General features: G+C 41.4%; 1 protein-coding gene across 3 annotated transcripts in view; it reads left to right on the forward strand.

The window, feature by feature from the left end:
- The first annotated feature begins 7183 nt into the window (after positions 1 to 7183).
- LOC143298009 (arylsulfatase I-like) overlaps positions 7184 to 19907 on the forward strand; it is a 24686-nt gene continuing 11962 nt past the window's right edge. The window contains exons 1-3 of one of the 3 annotated variants that reach the window (XM_076610659.1): positions 7184 to 7362; positions 9773 to 10291; positions 18602 to 18863. In XM_076610659.1, coding sequence (XP_076466774.1) covers positions 9916 to 10291; positions 18602 to 18863 — 638 coding nt within the window. In that variant the 5' untranslated portion in view covers positions 7184 to 7362; positions 9773 to 9915. Of the gene's footprint in view, positions 7363 to 7950; positions 8199 to 9772; positions 10292 to 18601; positions 18864 to 19907 lie in introns of those variants that run through there. The other 2 variants (XM_076610657.1, XM_076610658.1) reach the window with 2 other exon arrangements.

Raw genomic sequence — 19907 nt, forward strand, 5'->3', positions numbered from 1 at the left:
AATAAACGTTGTTGTTCTGTTCGGAATGGAAAGTGGTCTAATGTGAAACAAAGTGACGACAACGCACATGAAAATTACAATTCCAAACATCAAAAGAATCGCTGAGAACCACCACAGCAACGACAAGCGCGCATTTTCAGCAAAAACGCCTTTTCTCAATTGAACTACATAAAGATGATTTTGCATTAAAAGACGTGTCTCTTTCGATAATAATGATAATAATAATAATGATAATAATACCAATAACAATGATAATAATAAATCATAAGTATAGTAATAAGCTGTCTGTTTTGATTCAACTTTATATTTTTTTTACATTCTTGTCTCCTTTATCTTTAAAAGTATTTTATACATTTATATCTTTTTAATGTGTTCATTTCTGTAAGTATTGTACAGGCGTTTCTCTTTTATCTTTAAAAGTATTGTATATATTTATATCTTTTTAATGTGTTCATTTCTATAAGTATCGTACAGGCGTTTCTCTTTTATCTTTAAAAGTATTGTATACATTTATATCTTTTTAATGTGTTCATTTCTATAAGTATACTCGTTTCTCTTTTCACTGTCATAACTTTTGTGCATGTTCCTTCTTTTGCTTTCACTTTTATAATTATTATACGTACTTTTCTCTTTTACCTCTTGTCATTTCACTTTTATAAGTACACACTTGTGTCATTTCACTTTTATAAGTACATACTTGTGTCATTTCACTTTTATAAGTACACACTTGTCTCATTTCACTTTTATAAGTACATACTTGTGTCATTTCACTTTTATAAGTACACACTTGACTCGTTTCACTTTTTTGTAAGTTTTATATACTTGTCTTTTTTGCTCATTTTTATAAGTAGCGTTCGTGCTTGTCTCTTTTCACTTTGCTAAGTTTTGTAATACTTATCTCTTTTTTTTTTTATTATCTTATAATTATGTGTTATGTAGGCCTACCAGAGAAAATTCTTCCGAGTATAGTCCTTTGCTTAAAATTCGCGCGTCTTAGTATCGGCAATCGAACTAAACTGCCGTTCTCATCGACTTGTTTCTGTTTAGAGCTGCGGCAAAGCAAAGGAAAAGCCGTTCTGACACACATACACAGACACACACAGACACAGACACACACAGACACAGACACAGACACAGACACACACACACACACACACACACACACACAAACAAAACAAAAAAAAGGAAAAAGCCAAAACAAAACTTAAGATATTTTTTTTTTAAAGAGAAAAACAACCCCAAAAAACAGAACAAACAAACACAAAAAACGACAAAAAAGAAAACAAGAAAAAAGAACAAAAAAACAACAACCCCCCCCCAAAAACAACAACAACAACAACAACACACACACACAAAAACAACAACAACCCCCAAACAAACAAAAACAACAACAACAACAAAAAACCAAGAAAATGCGAATGGTATTAGAAAACAACAACAACAACAACAACACCAACAATGATAATAACGATAATGATAACAACAATAATAAATATATGCACTTGAAAGAATCGTTAGCCCGGAGAGAGGCGTTAATAAACTGGAAACGTGTAGCCAACACTGGTTCGATGAGCAGGAAAAAAACAAAACAAAACAAAAAACCCCAACTCGGACGTAGTGTTGATTAATTTGAACGACCAGTTAGGTTTCCTTCTTTTAAACGTCAATCTTGATCTTTAGGTTTCCTTCTTTTAAACGTCAATCTTGATCTTTAGGTTTCCTTCTTTCAAACGTCAATCTTGATCTTTAGGTTTCCTTCTTTCAAACGTCAATCTTGATCTTTAGGTTTCCTTCTTTCAAACGTCAATCTTGATCTTTAGGTTTCCTTCTTTTAACTTTGATCTTTAGGTTTCCTTCTTTTAAACGTCAATCTTGATCTTTAGGTTTCCTTCTTTTAAACGTCAATCTTGATCTTTAGGTTTCCTTCTTTTAAACGTCAATCTTGATCTTTTCTTTTTCTTTCTTCTTCTTTGTTTCCCCCACACCGTTTGTTTTCTGTGACTGGAGTCTCTGGTAGCTCAAAAGACGCGCAGCACAGCAGTTCGACACGAAACGACACAAGACTGGAAGGAAAATGTCCGACTCACGTTTCACGTGCGGCCTGACTCTCTCTGTCTCTCTCTCTCTGTGCTTAGGATCTCTGCGTCTTTATATATTGTGTTCTCCTGTATCGTTACTCTCTCTCTCTCTCTCTCTCTCTCTCTGTGCGCGCGCTGCGCGTGCATGTCTGTGCATGGCCATCGCGAAAGAACGAAGCCATGGTTTTGTGTGGTCGGGTGAGTGGGTGGGAAAGTTAGACGAACTCGCCCAGTGTGTGTGTGTGTGTGTGTGTGTGTGTGTGTGTGTGTGTGTGTGAGGGGAGGGGGGATGAGGGTGAGGGTGAGGGTAGGGTTGGGATAGGGTGTTTGGGTGTGGGGGAGGGGTGGTGGTGGAGGTGGAAGTGTTGAGATTGAGTGAGTGAGTGTGAGAGAGAGGGAGGGGGAGGGCAAAGGGAAAGAGAGAGAGAGAAAGAGAGAGAGAGAGAGAGAGAGAGAGAGAGAGAGAGAGGGGGGGGGGGGGGCGGGGGAGAAAGAGAGAGAACTGTTTTTATGTAAGGCCACCGACCTGTATACATATGGTTGCACGTGTTCACACACGCACATGAAAACCAAACCTTGAGCTGGATGAACAACAAAATTTAGAAAGAATGAACTAATAATATAACCAAACTAAATAACAAACTATGGGTAATTTAGAAATATGTCTTTCATCTAAGACTGAGAGCTTTCTGTTCTCTCATTAGCATAAAAAATAAACATTGCAACATCTCTTGTCGCATTGCTGTTGAGAATTTCGAAGCAAGTGAGATAATAGTGGAGTCCTTAATTAAACTGTGTATATGCCTGGATAAGTATTTCTTTCTCAGAATACCATATTGTGGACACTTTGCATGTCATGAATTACGTCTTCATCCCCTCCGCAAAATGTACACACACACACACACACACACACACACACACACACACACAGACTGAACGGAACGGAATGCTTTATTTACATACAGGCCTCAGCCCCAAGTGAAGGGGTTAACATGAAAATAGTACAACTGAATAAAACAACACCAAGCAAACAAGCATAAATACACATAACAAAACATGATCATATTCATTTCACGAAGTAGCTATTTCTCTAAGTTATACCAAAACAAGGAAAAATCACGAACGTCCTTACTGTAGCTTGACGACATTAACAGGCTAAATTTAAACAGTGAGGGATATTTATAGTATTTTGGTTTCATAAACATTTCGCGAATATTTCGTAGCACTGGGCTACAAATGACAAAATGTAGTTTTTTTCTTGGGATTCATTACACAAAGGACAGACTAAATCATTTGCACTAAAGGTTTTGCATCTTTAGCGATGCATTGTCAAATCTGATATTCCAAATCTAGATTTCAAATGCCTGTCCATATCTAGCAGCAGATAAGATTTTACATCATGTACACTACAGAAAGTTCTATACATATCAGTTCTCTCACTGGTATGAATGTGATTATACCAAGTTTTCCATCTACAATCGATTAGCCTTTGGTGGAAAACAGATATAAAACAATTGACACTTCCAACACCCTGTTCCATCCACACAGAGTCAAATCCATATTCAAAGAAAGAAAGGCGAACCTTAGTTACCCAGTTTTTTTCTTCCCTTACTATCTAAATTATACAACATTTCATAAGCCTTAAGCGGTATTCTTCCACATTCTATTTGCACAAGTTTAAGCCAGTAACGAACACAGTTCACAGCAGAGTTTATTATTGGATAGCGATTTTTTCACCATATAAAAGGTCATTTTGGTGTTCGCATATCTACTCCAAAAAATTTCTTTAAGTCAATGAATGAACTGATTCACAGTGAAAAACAGCATTATCTAGCCCCCATAACTCACATCCATACTGGTTGTATTTGACAGTGAAAGTGTTCAATGAATGAAATGATTTAGTGTTTAACGTATTCAATCTTTTCATTACACATATCAAAGCATTTTTTGCTTTACTTGCAAGTTCCTTGCAAACACCAACAAAACTTAACCGGGTTGAAAAGAGAATTCCTAAATATTTATACACATTAACAACAGGCATTGCAACACCATCGTAGGACCACCGTTCATTTGCACTTATATGTCCACCTTTCCGGAATACTACGAAGCTATTTTTAGACACATTTACCTTTAATTGAAGAGATGTTGTTGTCGCGGTAAACAGTTTAACTGTGTTTGTAGGCCTATAACTGTTTCTGTCATCAAAATGACATCGTCCGCTAACAAAAGAATAAACGATTCCAAAGCATCGAGTGAAATGATAGCACCTACCATGCCTACCATTATTATAACTTCTGTTGCGAATTCATTCATAAACAAGAGGCAAAACCTTCAAGACTCACTTGCGCTTCACGCTTTATGCAGTAAATGAATCATGAGGGGGAAAAAGAGATTCGAAAAATCATTGAAAAGTGCTTTGTATTAAATTTGGTACATAGAATAAGTTTGGAAAAAAAAAAAAAAGGCCTGCGTGCCGGTTCGAAACATGCATGTTCAGTTCCAAAGCAAGCAGACTGATCCCCACTGCTGCGTGCATCTGACGTCATTTGACTAAATTTAATATCTAAAACAATGTTGACGTTTTCTTCTTCCTGCAATAAAGAGATGTGATTGTAGTGGACGTAGTAGGCGGTAAAGGAGACGTTGCCATCGCTTCGAGCACATCGCAACACATGGTAGATCTCTAGATCTGCACGAACCAGTCTTCAAAGGGCTGAAAGAAACGATCGATTCAATTTTTCTTTTATGTTCATTCTAGTTAATTCAGTGTCCACTTTAGAATATTTATATGCAGTAAACTCGTCGATGGTGTTGTTAGTGACACTGTATGTGCTCTGTCCAGAATTTGTATTTCTTTCCTTTTAGTTGTGAACAAGAAAAACAAGGTCTTGTCGTCTTCAAACACAACCTATACCTTCTTGTAACTCAGTGGGAAGCGATTTTTAGAATTTTTGGATTTCGGTATGAATCTCAAGGAAATAAACCGTTAATGATTCAGAAAAAACGGATTCATTCGGGAGACCTTACAGCCTGTTATTAGTATGACTGTGAAGATCTTTTTTCATAGTATATTTAAACCAAATTTGGTATTGGCAGACAAAGTATTTCTAGAGAAAATGGCAATGTTAAAGTTTAACACACACACACACACACACACACAGACAGAGGGTTATAACATATACTCACTTTGTTTACACAAGTGAGTCAATCAAGGAGAGAAAAAAGAACATAGCTGCATGCGTCACCTTGTTTAACCCTAGAAGTGCATACACCACATCGGACTCTAGCTTTAACAACGTCATACATACTTTTAATACACGAAGAGAGAGAGAGAGAGAGAGAGAGAGAGAGAGAGAGAGAGAGAGAGAGAGAGAGAGAGAAGGCAAGGCAAGACAAGACAAGACAAGACAAGTCAAATGTTTATTTGTTCGGCCTCCGGCCCATACCAAAGGAGTAAGACGCGAACAAAAATATCAGATAATGAAACAAATAGTAGAGAGAGAGAGAGAGAGAGAGAGAGAGAGAGAGAGAGAGAGAGAGAGAGAGAGAGAGAGAGAGAGAGAGAGAGAGAGAGAATTGGATTGGAAATTTGATTAAAAAACAAAATTCTGAGGGTAATAGAATAAGCAAACAATTGCTTTTTTTCCCACCCAGCCCTCGAAAGAGCAAAATGTCAAAAGAGAACAATGAACAATGAACAAATGTTTTATTGAGGGTAACTGGATAAGCTGGAAGCTTCTTTACACCATGCCCTCCCTCACACACAAGCACACACACCCACTCACATGCACAAAAAAAAAAAAAAAAAAAAAAAAAAAAAAAAAAAAAAAAAAGAGAGAGAGAGAGAGAGAGAGAGAGAGAGAGAGAGAGAGAGAGAGAGAGAGAGAGAGAGAGAGAAAGTAATGAAGAAAGACAACAAGAAAGTGGAAATGTTATCAGACAAATTCATAGAAAGACAAGAAAAACAACAACATTATATTCTTAACAAACACACACGTGTTTTATACACGTGAGAGAGAGAGACAGACAGAGAGCGACAGAGAGACAGAGAGGAGAGAGAGAGAGAGACAGAGACACAGAGACAGAGAGAAACAGAGAGAGAGAGAGAGAGAGGCTGGGTGCGACCACACAGTCAAATGCCATTGGAGACTTGTTGCTGATCAGCACAGCATGTGCGTGCACTCTCGGCGGGGGGGCTGGCCATATTTAAAAAAAAAAAAAGTGTAAAGATAGCCGCAGCGTTGACACCTTGTCAGAAAACCCTCGTCTCTCTCCACAGCTCTAAGCGTCATTTACACAACAGGCCGCCTACCTGGGTAGAGCCGACTGATGGCTGCCATTGGACGCTCATCATTCGTTTCCTGTGTCATTCGATCAGATGTAAGGCACGCACACCTACACACTCAGACAAACATGTATCATTTAACATTTTACGTGTATGACCGTTTCGTTTATTTACCCCTTTATGTAGGCAACCGTACTCCGTTTTCGGGAGTGTGCATGCTGGGTATGTTCTTGTTTCCATAACCCACCGAACGCTGACATGGATTACAGGATCTTTAACGTGTGTATCTGAGCTTCTGTGTGCGTATACACACGAATGGGTTTCAGGCACTAGCAGGTCTGCACATATGTTGACCTGAGAGATCGGAAAAATCTCCACCTTTTACCTACCAGGAACCACAGAGATTCGAACCCGGGACCCTCAGATTGAAAGTCCAACGCTTTAACCATTCGGCTATTTCGCCCGTTATTGCTGAACACACACATACACGCTGAGACACTTTGGTATGGATGACTGATTGAATTAATGAACAACACACAGATACACACATACAGTATATCCTCGCACGCACGCGCGCGCGCACGCACACACAGACGCACTCACACACACACACACACACACACACACACATCCTGTGACTCAGACACAGGATTGCTGCGCAGAATCAATAGAAGCCCCCACATATAACAAACTAAAGATTAATTAATCAACCCCAATCTTTACCAGCACACGACCAGTCTTTAATTGCAGCCTGCAGCTGACGCCAATCCGTGACGATGCGGGATTCAGGATATTGAACCTCCTCGCCGGAAAGAGATATCCGACGATCATCGATACGGCCATTTTGTGCAGATGGGAGGAAGAGCAACAGAAGTGACTTCCCTTGGGTTACCAGACCACAGTGAGGATGAAGTCTGTGTGAATTAGTTGGTCTTCTAATGCTGAAAGTCAAACACCACCACCACAACCACCACCACCAGCAACAACAATAACAGGCTGGTATCTGTTAAAAATGATGTTTAATGAAAAAATTCAACAGGCGAAGTGTCGTTATGTGAATTTAAAAGAGCAAAGCGTATTTTGAGCAATTAAAAAAATGACGTATATTTTGGACAAACTAAAAAAACAAAAACAAAGAACAACTAGATATATTCTGAATAATATAACAAAATGTATTTTGAACATTTTGAGAAAAAAGTGTATTTAGAGCCGCATTTGAACAATTTCATAAAAGGGGCATTTTGAGTCATTACAAGATCAAAGTGATATTTTTTAAGTATGTAAGAAATAAAATGTACTTTGAACAAATTTAAAAAAAAAGAGTAAATCTCGAAAAGCATTTCGAACACTTGGAAAATCAAAGTGTTATTCTTGAACAACCACGAAAACAAAGTATAGTTCTGAAGCTCTGCATAAACAAATCGTATTTAGAGCAGGGGCAAAAAGAAAATGTATTTGCTCTGTTTGTGTGGGTGCTGGTATCTTCCGTTAGGCCCAACACTCGGCTTATATCACAGATTGACATGAGTTTACATTTGGGCCAACAGCAAAGTGAGAGTCGTGTTACAGGGTGAAATTGTTCTCTTTGCCCCGCAGAGAGAGAGAGAGAGAGAGAGAGAGAGTGCACGTTCATGACCCGTGTTAGCTTTAGCATCATTACCTCACGTGCAAAATAATATTCATGTAGGGTGGATGTGCTGCATCTTGATATGTTTTTACGAAGTGAGTTCTCCTACCCTTTCCTTGTTGAACCAATAATATCATCAGTTCTCAGTTAGCTTTAAAAGAAAACAGGCAACAGCAGTGTGTGTGCGGGCCTCTGTCAACCTGATAGGGTGAGTGAAATATATCATACTTCACAGTAAGCATTTCTAGCATTGAGAAATTGATACCAAAATGTAAATGCTATTTGTATTTCCTTATTAATATTAGTCTGTCAGTTTACTTTGAGTTTAGATGTTATGCATTTGAACGGATTTGCAATTATTTCGAATAACCGAGTTAATCTTAACTGAAATGTAACCTCAACTTACGTTTTGAAGTTTATATAAATATCTTTTAAGAAATTAGACAATTTTCGAATCGGGAAGCAATTGCTCATTTCAGTTAATGGGATAGTTTAGTCTTTTCACACGTTTGTAACAATTGTAGATTCATGTGAAATATTTGGTAAAGTGATGTTTGGAGTGAGTGAGTGAATGAACGTATATAGACATTACTGTACGCTTGCTTACGAGGACTTTTTGTCCACAGGGTAATCATTTACTTATTTATTTCCCTCCTTTCACGAGGACAGTCCCTTGCCCTTTAACCCCCCGCTCTCCTGTTCCCTTTACCCAAGTCCTCCTCTGCTGTTCTGATGGTCATAGTCGGACACGACTATCACACACACACACACACACACACACACACACACACACACACACACACACACACACACACACATATATATATATATATATATATATATATATGTATCTTCCGTGCTAACTGTGGTGCACCCACTCCAGTGCATGGCATTTTGCGACTGCAGTGCTATCTCATCCCGGATGGTCTAGTGCTGATTTTGTCGCAGCATCACTGATAACTAGCTCTGGCACTCAGGGCAAGTGAAACGAAGCACCCAAGACTCCTTCGAAAATTGTAAAGGGTTTGTGTTTGAGGAGTTAGGAGGTTGTATCTTGTAGGCATTGTTTCCACGAGTGAGATACAAGTATTGAGAAGTATAATTATGTATTTACATTGAATATTTTGGAGTGTGCGCTCTCTCTTCGATTCGATCGAGGGAGACATCATTTGTGACTTTGATTACGTAATATTGATTGTTCTGTTAAGACACACACACACACACACACACACACACACACACACACACACACACACACACACACACACACACACACACACACACACACACAGAGAGAGAGAGGGAGAGAGAGAGAGAGAACTCAGAACGTTTTCATTCAAGGATTAAGATTTTAGGCATAGCCTATTCTTCCAATCTGTCCTCGCTAATCTACATCTATTACAAATAGCACACACACACACACACACACACACACACACACACACACACACACACACACACACACACACACAGAGAACATGAACATGAATGTTTATTCAGATTAAGGCCTTTGCCCCATACTAAAGTGGCAAATACAAAAGTACATAACACGTAATTGAGAGAGAGAGAGAGAGAGAGATCGCGCATAAGAGGATTTAGATCGCCAAATGCACTCAGTAATTAATGGTTTCAACAAAATCAGTAACGATAGGGAAGAAACACCATCTTTTGCCTGTGTTTCTGTTCTGCTGCTTGAACCCTAAATATAAAAAAAATATCCCCAAATCACATGAAATGACACTGCGATGTTAAAACCCGAAAATTAATCTTATTTGTGGACAGCCGAGAAGCATAAGAAGTCAGCGTGTCAACCTACAATAATAAAGCACCGCAAAGCTAAAAGCCCTTCAAAATAAGCTGCAGAAGCCACAAAGACAGGGTCTTTTCACTGTGGCCAAACACCTCGAAAAAACAAGTTAAAAAACATGACTGGCGGCGCCACACAACAATACCCCATGATGTCCGAAGAATCCCAGCTGGTGTTCGAGGAAGAGTCCAACCTGGAAGACTCCGAGAGCTCCGTCTGTCGTCGACGCTGTCCGCGAGTCCTGCTCGTCTTCCTGGCCATCTACGTCGTCATCCTCGTTCTCTTTCTCACCGTCGCCGTCCTGATTCGCAAGGAGTCGGCTCGGCCCCACGTCATACTCATCCTGGCTGACGACCTGGGCTGGGGCGACGTTCAGTGGAACGACCCGGACATGCGCACTCCGGTACTGCAGGACTTGCTGGAGAACGGCGTGCTGCTGAACAACTCGTACGGTCACCCGCTGGATAGTCCCTCCCGCGCTGCTCTCTTCACAGGTGTGTGTGTGTGTGTGTGTGTGTGTGTGTGTGTGTGTGTGTGTGTGTGTGTGTGTGTTGGGTTGAGCTTTACAGATGTGTTGGGTTTTGAGGCTTTACAGGTGTGTTGGGTTTTGGGGCTTTACAGGTGTGTTGGGTTTTGGGGCTTTACAGGTGTGCTGGGTTTTCGGGCTTTGGAGGTGTGTTGGGCTGGGCTTTACAGGTGTGTTTGGTTTTGAGGCTTTACAGGTGTGTTGGGTTTTGAGGCTTTACAGGTGTGTTGGCTTTTGGGGCTTTACATGTGTGTTGGGTTTCGGGGCTTTACAGGTGTTGGGCTGGGCTTTACAGGTGTGTTGGGTTTCGGGGCTTTACAGGTGTGTTGGCTGGGCTTTACAGGTGTGTTGGGTTTCGGGGCTTTACAGGTGTGTTGGGCTGGGCTTTACAGGTGTTTTGGGTTTTATAGGTGTGTTGGGCTTTATAGGTGTTGGGCTTTTGGGCTTTTCAGGTGTGTCGTGTTTTACAGGTGTGTTGGGCTTTTGCGTGTTATGTTGTGTTGGGATTTTACAGGTGGGTTGGGCTTTACAGGTGTGTTGAGCTTTTGGGCTTTGACATGTGTTGGGGTTTTGAGCTTTAAAGGTGTGTTGGGTTTCACAGGTGTGTTGGGCTTTTGTGTGTTGTGCTGTGCTGGGCTTTTACAGGTGTGTTGGGCTTTACAGGTGTGTTGGGCTTTTGGGCTTTACAGGTGTGTTGTGCCCCAAATTATCCACCGTCGATCCGGACCTTGGGCTTGTAGAGTTCGATAAATCCGAAGTTGACAGAAGTGTCCCGTGTTGGTGGGTTTTTAACCCTGTGGTTCCTTGCCCTGACAAGTCGCATGATTTGCAGCCAGAGGAACAGAACAGACTGGACCAGAGCATCAGAGAACAGAACAGTATGGAAACAGAACGCATCAGAACAGAACAGAAAAGAATAGATCGGAGACAGAACAAATCAGAACATGATTAGAACAGAACAGAACAGGTCAGATCAGAACAGAATAGAACGCAACGCAACGCAACGCAACCCAACCCAATCCAACTTAACGCAACGCAACGCAAAGCAACAGAACACAACGTAACCCAACCCAACCAAACGCAACGTAACCCATCCCAGCTCAGTTTCAGTTTCAGTTGCTCAGAAGGATTGCGGTCCGTCATTTTTCTGCGTTCTTCGGAGACGCAATACGCATCATTATTACGCTTATAACTAGCTCACTTACTGCCGAAAGACTTAGATGCACTGAACCAGTCAGTTCGTAGTTTTTTTTTACCAACGCGCTCTTTAGTTTCTCAAGCGTGATCTTGTTATTAAGGATTATAAAAATATATAATAGTAATAAATATGATAGTATAAAAAATGTGGGTGTTGCTTGCGATATTAAGATTTATTAATAGTTATAGCTCTTTTTTACATTTTATTATATATATTAGATAGATTTTAAATATAAGTTTATAAGTATATTGTTTACCTAGTAATCACCCCCCCCTATTTAGCTGTTTGTATGTAAATATTATGATGTGTAATGTCTAATATGTTGTAAATGATATTAATAAAATAATATAAGAATAGAATGAAAATAAGTATCGATGTACTATGCGGTGAGTGAATGTGTAGAGGCGAGAGTTGAGTTGTTTAAATAGTTGACGACACACAGTCTCTCTATATATAAGCCAAACTTGCTTTAACAGTATATGCACCAATTAATGCAGTTTCCAAAGAATTTGTAATGTACTGGCATTTCCTTTCGATACGTTCCTTGAGATCCAATCACAACTACATCAATCATTACCCTTGCAACTCCTCCTCTTACACATCGACAACAAACAATGCTGTTCTAGCCTACGGTTTCGACTGATTACTCGGCATCTATTCAGTAATACATCTACTTTCTCCTCCAGCACTACAAACTCTCCTCTCGCACGCATAACGCAACAATCAATCAACTGAGTTGATATCTCACGAGTACTTTGGTACTTGAGGTGGGGAGCTAGCGCATGATGGGTACGTGGCCCTCTTGGGCCGCCCTTTACCCCAACTCTACGTCCCCGCGCCTATCTTAATGTGAGGTTTACAATGTATTTGATGTTGATCTTTGGTTTGTATTACTATTGATCGTCTTTGACTCACAGACAGCCAACCGTACACTAGATCTCTCCTGACATCTTGTGTACAACGAACTCTCGCGTACATTCAACAAACGTCACTCAATAGGCATCATGTGTGACCCGCGCTCACTATCGATCACAACACAACACACACTCTCCAACACACGCACAGTGGATGCCATGAGGGTTGGGAAAAGATCTCTGATGCCAAGAACGTAGGGCGGTCTAGTGTCGTTGCTCAGTCTAATTGTATATTGGAAAGGCCAACAGAGACTACTGTTCAGTTTTGAAGAAAATTTGCGACCATTGTTGGTTGGAATATGATGCGGATATTTGTTTGATGTGCAAAGACATCGTGCTCTACTTCATGGTTAGACAGGGCCGACTTCCCTCTCGCGTCGTAGTGGTGATGGGCCTGTTGTGGTGAAACTTGGTCTAGTTACTTTTTGGTATTCTTTGGACCTTTTCTGAGGATTTCCGAGTTATTCCTAGTGTTAGGGGCTACGTTGGTGTTGACGTTATAGCAGCTATAAGTTTCTGTGTCTACAGCGCAGCTTCGTCTCATTGCCCTTTTTTAAAGTACCTGCTTTGTTCCCTGGCTCATTGCGTATGTGTTTAACGCAATGTGAGATTATTTAGTGAATGTGATATCTGTATGGCGGGCTTATTTGGCCTTAGTGGCGCAACTACTACTGAGCTTGCCCCATTCTCCGGTTTTCTATTTTCCTGGTAATGAGTTTATGAGTCGTTAAGAATGGCTCTTGGCATGGGTGGGGGTTTACGGGCGTGGGTATGGGGTGATGGATGTAAGGCGTTTATTAGCAAGGGTGCAGTGGTGTGCGGATATTGTGTTCTCGCAGCGACTTGTTTGGTTAGGCCGAGGCTAGGTACTGGCTTTCCCTCCTCAGATAGAGTGTTTTGGTGTATTTGGTTTGGTTTTCTTCGCATTGTTTGTTTGTGTTCGCTGAGTGCGTGGTCCCCAGATAGCAGGAATGGGTGCTTGTTAGGGGTGGAACTGGAGGGGCCCCGCTCGATCTTGTGTTGTTGTGTGTTGGATAGTCCTTCTCTTATGCTTGTATCTGGGGTGTTGTTGTTGGAGTCGGTCTATTGAGTTGCGTCGGTCGCTCCTGGTTCCGCGGGGGCAATCTGTTGTGCTGTGATCACCGCTCTGGGGCTCGATTCGCCGACATAGGTTGGGTCTGTTACTCCTTAGTAGTGGGTTCGTATTTGGCTGTTTTGGTGTGGAAGATAGGGTATATTGGTTTGAGGATGTGGTTTTTGGGGTTGTTATGGTCTCTCCCATGTGGTCTTTGGGTTGTGGTTTTTTCGGGATGGGTCTTGTGTGCTTGCTCGCTTTTTTGTGTGGTTTCAGTGCGCTTATTACTTGCGTGGACTGCGCGTGCAATGGGCGCGCAGTGGGGGTGGGCTTGGTGGGGGTGCGAGTGTGAGTGTGTGTGGGGTACTTATGTATCATTGTTGAAGTAGGGGTAGCGTGGACGTGTTTTCTCACTACTGTGTTTTCTGGTCGGGCCGCTGGTGGGACGTGGAGATGGGGAGAGGGGGGGGATGTCAGGTTGGTCGGGGTAGGGTCCGCACTGGTGGGGTGTAGGGCTGGTCGGCGTGATGGTGCTTGGGGTTGTTAGTGGATGGTTACTTATGACGTGAGTATCGACTCTATAGCTTAATTTTGTATCTTTTAGTTAGGAATGGTTGCTTTGAGACGGTGTTGTAAGCCCAAGTCCGTAGTCGATCACGCTGAGGACGAGTGATTGGTATAGCAGGAAGAGGTGGCGTTGTTCAATTCCTTTGGTTGCCATTGCTTTTAAGACTGAAAGGCCCTTTTTGCATTTGAGAACAGTATTTTCCGTATGTTTTCTGAAGGTCAGCATCCTGTCGAAGTGTATTCCTAGGTAGCGTAGGCATTCAGTTTTCTCAATTTGAATTCCATCGAATGGACACAGAAGGTGGTGATTTGCTCGCGGTTTTGTTGTTAAGGGTGCACAGCAAACGTTTGGGCTTTCGCTGGATTGATGGAAGATCCTGTGTCTTTGCACCATTGAGCAATATTGTTTAGTTGTTTCTGGACGGCTTTAGTTCTTTCCTCAGCATCTTTCGAAGTTTTGAAGACCAGGCCATCATCCGCAAGGGTAAGCACCCGAGCAATTCCATTGTTGTTTAAGTCTGCAAGGCCCTTCGTGTAGACATTGTAGAGGACAGGAGAGAGCGGAGACCCTTGTGGCAGTCCCATGGATAGTTTAGAAGGTGCAGACATCCAATCTCCGAGGCGTAGGACGACAGTTCTTTCCTGAAGCGCTGCTGCTATCCATCTTGTCAGTGTCAAACTTACTCCATAACTTAGTAGCAGCTCCATGAGGTGCGCAAACTGGACTTTATTGTAGGCATCTTCAAGGTCAATTGCTACTGCTAGTGTTTCTTCTTTTCTTTGGAATCCTTCATACACCTCATATGCAAAAGCAGCTGCTTTTTCCCATGTGGACTTGCCTGTTCTGTAACCACCTTGATTTGAAGGGAGAATGTGCCTGTGTTCAAGATCCCTTGCAAGTTTCCTGGCTATCATGCGTTCCATGAGCTTTCCAGCAATGTTTTGCATGGTTAGGATCCGGTAGCCGCTTACCTGATGATGGTCCTTTCCTGGTTTTGGTATGGGTTTTAAGAAGCTGTGTGTCCAGTCCTCCGGCACTTGTCCATTGTGGAAACTGTTTTGATATAGACTGAAAAGTTTGCTTCTGTCTTCTTCCGATAGCTCCTTGATGTCTGAGTAACGAACTTTGTCTGGGCCAGGAGCCGATTCTTTCTTGCATTTAGCTATTGCCTCGTTTAGATCATCCATTGTCAAGTCATCATCAGGTCCAGTCTGCATAAGGGTTTGGTTTAACTCCTCAATATATTTCTTTTTCTCATCTAAGTTTCTTTGATCACTCTGTTGTATGAAACGTTTGAGCAAAGCAGATCCTTTTTCTTCATTTGTCTTAAGCTTGGTTCCGTCAGTGTCTAACATCTCTGGGGTTGTTGTTGTGCACGTTTTCCCTTCCATGCGACGATAAAATTGCCAGAACTCTGTCAATGTTGTGTCATAACTGAGTGTCTCGCAAAACTGTTTCCACCTGTCATTTTTGGCCTCTTGAGCAATGACTTCAAACTGTTTAGTTTTTTCTTTCATTTTTGTTTCAATATCTTTGTCCGGAGATGGTTTTGTTCTTTCTTTTTGCCAAAGTTTGACAGCCGCATGTTTTTCTATCCAGGCTCTCTCTGTGTCGGTATTCCACCATGGGGGCTGAATAGTTTGCATCCTGTTCAGTGCCGTTCTTTTGTGTCTTCTGCGTCTTAATTTTTCGATGACAGTTGCCTCTTTGGTTTCATACTGAAATGGATCACGCAGTTTCATACAGGGTTTATCTGACAGTTTCTGTAGACTGAAAGCTACCGGGAGGTGGTCGCTGCCTTGGTATGGAAGCGTCTCTGCATTCATTTCTGCTCTGAATTTTGGAGATGTTAGAGCGATGTCGATCACACTGTCACTGTCCCCTTGTCTTGTTCCAAGGCGAGTTGGGGATGTGGTTGTTAATGGGCTAAGAAGAATTTCCCCTATCATTCCTTCAAGTGCAAGTCCTTGTGGGTTGGTGTTCTGCTGGTCCCATAACTTCGATCTTGCATTAAGGTCTCCACAGATAATGACCGAGTCTCCAAGTTCGTTCTCTATTTCCTCTAAAAAGGCCCAATCCTCATTTGTTATGCAGGTTCCTGGGTGAACATAGGCATTGATGAGCACGATGCTTTTGTGAACTCCGTCAGGTTTTTCAAGACGCACCCCCACTAATTCACATGAGTTGCTACACCATTTCTCTAGATTTATGGTGGAAACTTTGTTTTTTAGGTTTTTGTTCAGTATGATTGCTACCCCTCTTCCTTCATTCCTTTGAAGGACTGTGAAATTCTCAAAATGTATTGGTCTGTCTGCACTTGTCCTGGTCTCTTGGAGACATAGAATGTCAAAATCATATGCCAATTTCTCAATTGTTGAGATTCTCATTCTTGCGCTGGAACAATTCCAACTGCCGATTCTAAAGAATTTCTTTGACAGCCGCTCTGCTTTTGTCATTCTGCTACCTAAGCACAATCTTTTCCCACCTCTTTTGCCACGCCTGTTTTGGGGTTTTGGGGATCTGAATTTATGTCTCGTGCTATGCAGCTGATCCCCGAGGTGCACGCGAGACAGGGTTTTTTTTGTATCCATAGAAGGGTGTTCTATGTGGTGAGGGAAAATATTCGGTCACCCTGACAGAGCCTCTTATCAGGGAAGGGCAATGGATGTCCATCTGTGTGGAGTCCGTCAGCCTGGTGTCGCCCTAAGGCCAGACTGCATACAGTTAGTGACTGTTTCAGCTCAACGCAGCATAACCCAACGTAACCCAGCGCAATGTAGCGCAACGCAACGCAACGCAATCAAAACAACCCAACATCCTAACGAAACGTAACGCAACGCAACTCAGTGCAACAAAACTCAACCCAACACATTGCAATGCAACACAACGCAACCCAACCCGACCCAACCCAACACATTGCAACGTAGCGCAACGCAACCCAACACATGCAACCCAGCCCAACCCACCGAAACCCAATACAAAAAAACCCAACACAACCCAACACCACACAACACAACATAATCCAATCCAACACAAAAAAGAAAAAAAAAAAAGAAAAGAAGAAAAAAACTAGTAATTTTCTTTTTAAGATACCCATGAAGCATATATTTATTAGTTTTTATATGTTGCCGAACAACAAAAAGGTACCAACGAAGCATTTATTAATTTATGTATTTATTCATTTGTTCGTTTGTTTGTTCCCGAATGACAACCGTCAATGACGATTGTTTATCTCTACAGAGGTCAATTGTGATCCCCTGTGAAGGGAACAGATCATTTTCATAACACGTGTGTGCTCATGCAGTTGATTAGCCTACTCAGAGATGTTCACATCGATTGACATGCGGCAACAAATCCATGCAAGTATCCAACTTCTTTCTCTCCCCCCCCCCCCCTCCTTTTTTTCCCGATGACGATACGTGTGAGATGCACATTTGCAAATTTGATCAAACGAGCTAGGTGTTTTCCATCTGCTGACCTGATACTAACACCCGCAAATAGTAATAATTTGTTGGCCATTTGGTAGTGTTATTTGACTCTGTGTGTGTGTGTGTGTGTGTGTGTGTGTGTGTGTGTGTGTGTGTGTGTTTCTAGGGATGATGAAATACTTTCAGAAAACCAAGCTGGATTCCGACGGTTTCATTCGACAGTGGATCATGCTTTTGTTTTAAAAAGTTTAATAGACATGTTTTTGTAATCGAAAAAAGCAGCGATTTTATGTTTTCGTTGACTTTAAGAAAGCCTTCGATTCGGCGTTGAGGCAGGGACTGTGGCAAAAGCTCATTAGTAAAGTCATTAATGAATAGATCCTTCCAGTGATCGTAAACATGTATAATCAGATGTCTTGTGTTTTCATTAATGGTGATAAATCGGAATAACCCTTAGTCTCAAGAGGTGTTCAACAAGGTAAAAATCAATCTCCTTTACTTTATCTTCGTTTATTTTTTTATTTTTTATTTTATTGATCCCGAAACGTTTTCTGGACAATAATTGCTCCTTATTGAACATTGATTGAAATATTTCTGCTACAGATCTTCAGAGTTTCATTTATTTATATTTGCTTTTTTGCATGCAGGCGACACTGTTTTGCTGGCTGATTCTTTTGGTGGTTTGCAAAAAGCTCTGTGAAATAATCGAATTATTGTAAACTGTTTTCAGGGAGTAAAAAGAATCGTTAAATTTAAGTAAATTTATCAAGTTAAGTAAAGTTGTGTGAAGTTGACGATTACGGCAGCATAATTTCAGTATGGAATGAAATCTAAGTGAAATCTTGCGCTTGTTGCACTGTTGAGTATTTCTAAGATTTTCTTTCGTTACACATTGCTTTTACGTCCTTCATGCCCTAAAAGGGGTTACATGATTGAAATATATTTGAATCTTATTTTTGAATCTCTGTGTGTGTGTGTGTGTGTGTGTGTGCGTGTGCGCGCGCACGTGTGTGTGCGTGCGTGTGTGTGTGTGTGTGTGTGTGTGTGTGTGTGTGTGTGTGTGTGTGTGTGTGTACCTATTCATCAACGCCACAGGAATGTACCCATACCACATGGGCCTTCAGCATGAGACAATGGATCCGTACACCCAAACCTACATCCCCGACAACTTCACCCTCCTCCCCTCCCGACTACAGGCTCTGGGCTACAAGACCCACATGGTGGGCAAGTGGCACCTGGGCTTCTGCGACTGGAAGTACACGCCGACGGGTCGAGGGTTCGGGTCCTTCGCTGGCTTCTTCACGGAGGGGCTGGATTACTTCACGCACAAGGATGAGAAGGGCTACTACGACTTCAGGTGACTGATGGGCTGGGTGTGTTTCCTCGCGTCTGGTGTTGGTTGGTTGACAAATAGTAGAGTGGTAACTCTCTCCATTCACAAGGTACACAACTTCAAGTCAGTGCTGCTTATGCTACCGATTCAGCAAGCACACAGGTAAAAAAAAAAAAAAAGAAAGGTACATCGGAACAATCCCAGACACTTCCTCAAAAAGGAAGCGCCGGGCCTGTCCTTATACCGATCATTTGACATGTGCACACAGCAGCAAAGACAGAAGAAATGTGCAAACACAAATTAGCTTTTATTCAAGACTGGCATAGCCTCTTTAATCCTGAACAAGCCACACAGAACACAGATAATACAGAACAAACAATGGTTGCCTCGGTGGTTTTTCCAGTTGGTTGGTTTGTTTCAATGTTTGTTCTCGTGGTTTGGTATCAGTTTGTTTGAATATTTGTTAGTCTGGGTGACAGTGTTTTTTTTCTTTTTCTTTGTGTGTTGTTGTTGTTGATAGTGTTATGTCGGGTAAATTGTTTTGGTTTTGTATATTTTGGGAGTTTATTTTTAAACAGTTTATTTTTAAACAGTTTTATTTGACAGCACAGCACACCCACACCCACACCTACGCACGCACACACACGCGCACGCGCGCGCGCGCGCGCACACACACACACACTGTTGTTATTCGCCTTCGCTGAGAAGTATTGCTTTATAATATCTCAATCTACTTAGAAAAAAACAACCGAATTTCATATCTCGATCTACTTAGAAAAAAACCCCCAAACTATTTCACAATTTTCTTTCAAATTGTTTGAAATATCTTGCCTACTTTGGTAACGTTGAGGACTCTGTTTGTTTGTTTATCTAGTAATTGAGAGTAACTGAGAGTAATTGTTGGCTGGAAGTTCAGATTTTCTCGTCGTAGACTGGATGGATGTTTTCTTCTCAATATTTTATTTTTATATAGCGCTTTAATACAAGCATAAGCAAGCTCTAAGCGCTTTACAATCCAGTACCTAAAGTGAAACAAGAAAGCATATAAAAAGTAGTAAAAACATAAAA

This window comes from Babylonia areolata, chromosome 23 (assembly GCF_041734735.1).
Source record: "Babylonia areolata isolate BAREFJ2019XMU chromosome 23, ASM4173473v1, whole genome shotgun sequence".
Taxonomy (NCBI): Eukaryota; Metazoa; Mollusca; class Gastropoda; order Neogastropoda; family Buccinidae; genus Babylonia; species Babylonia areolata.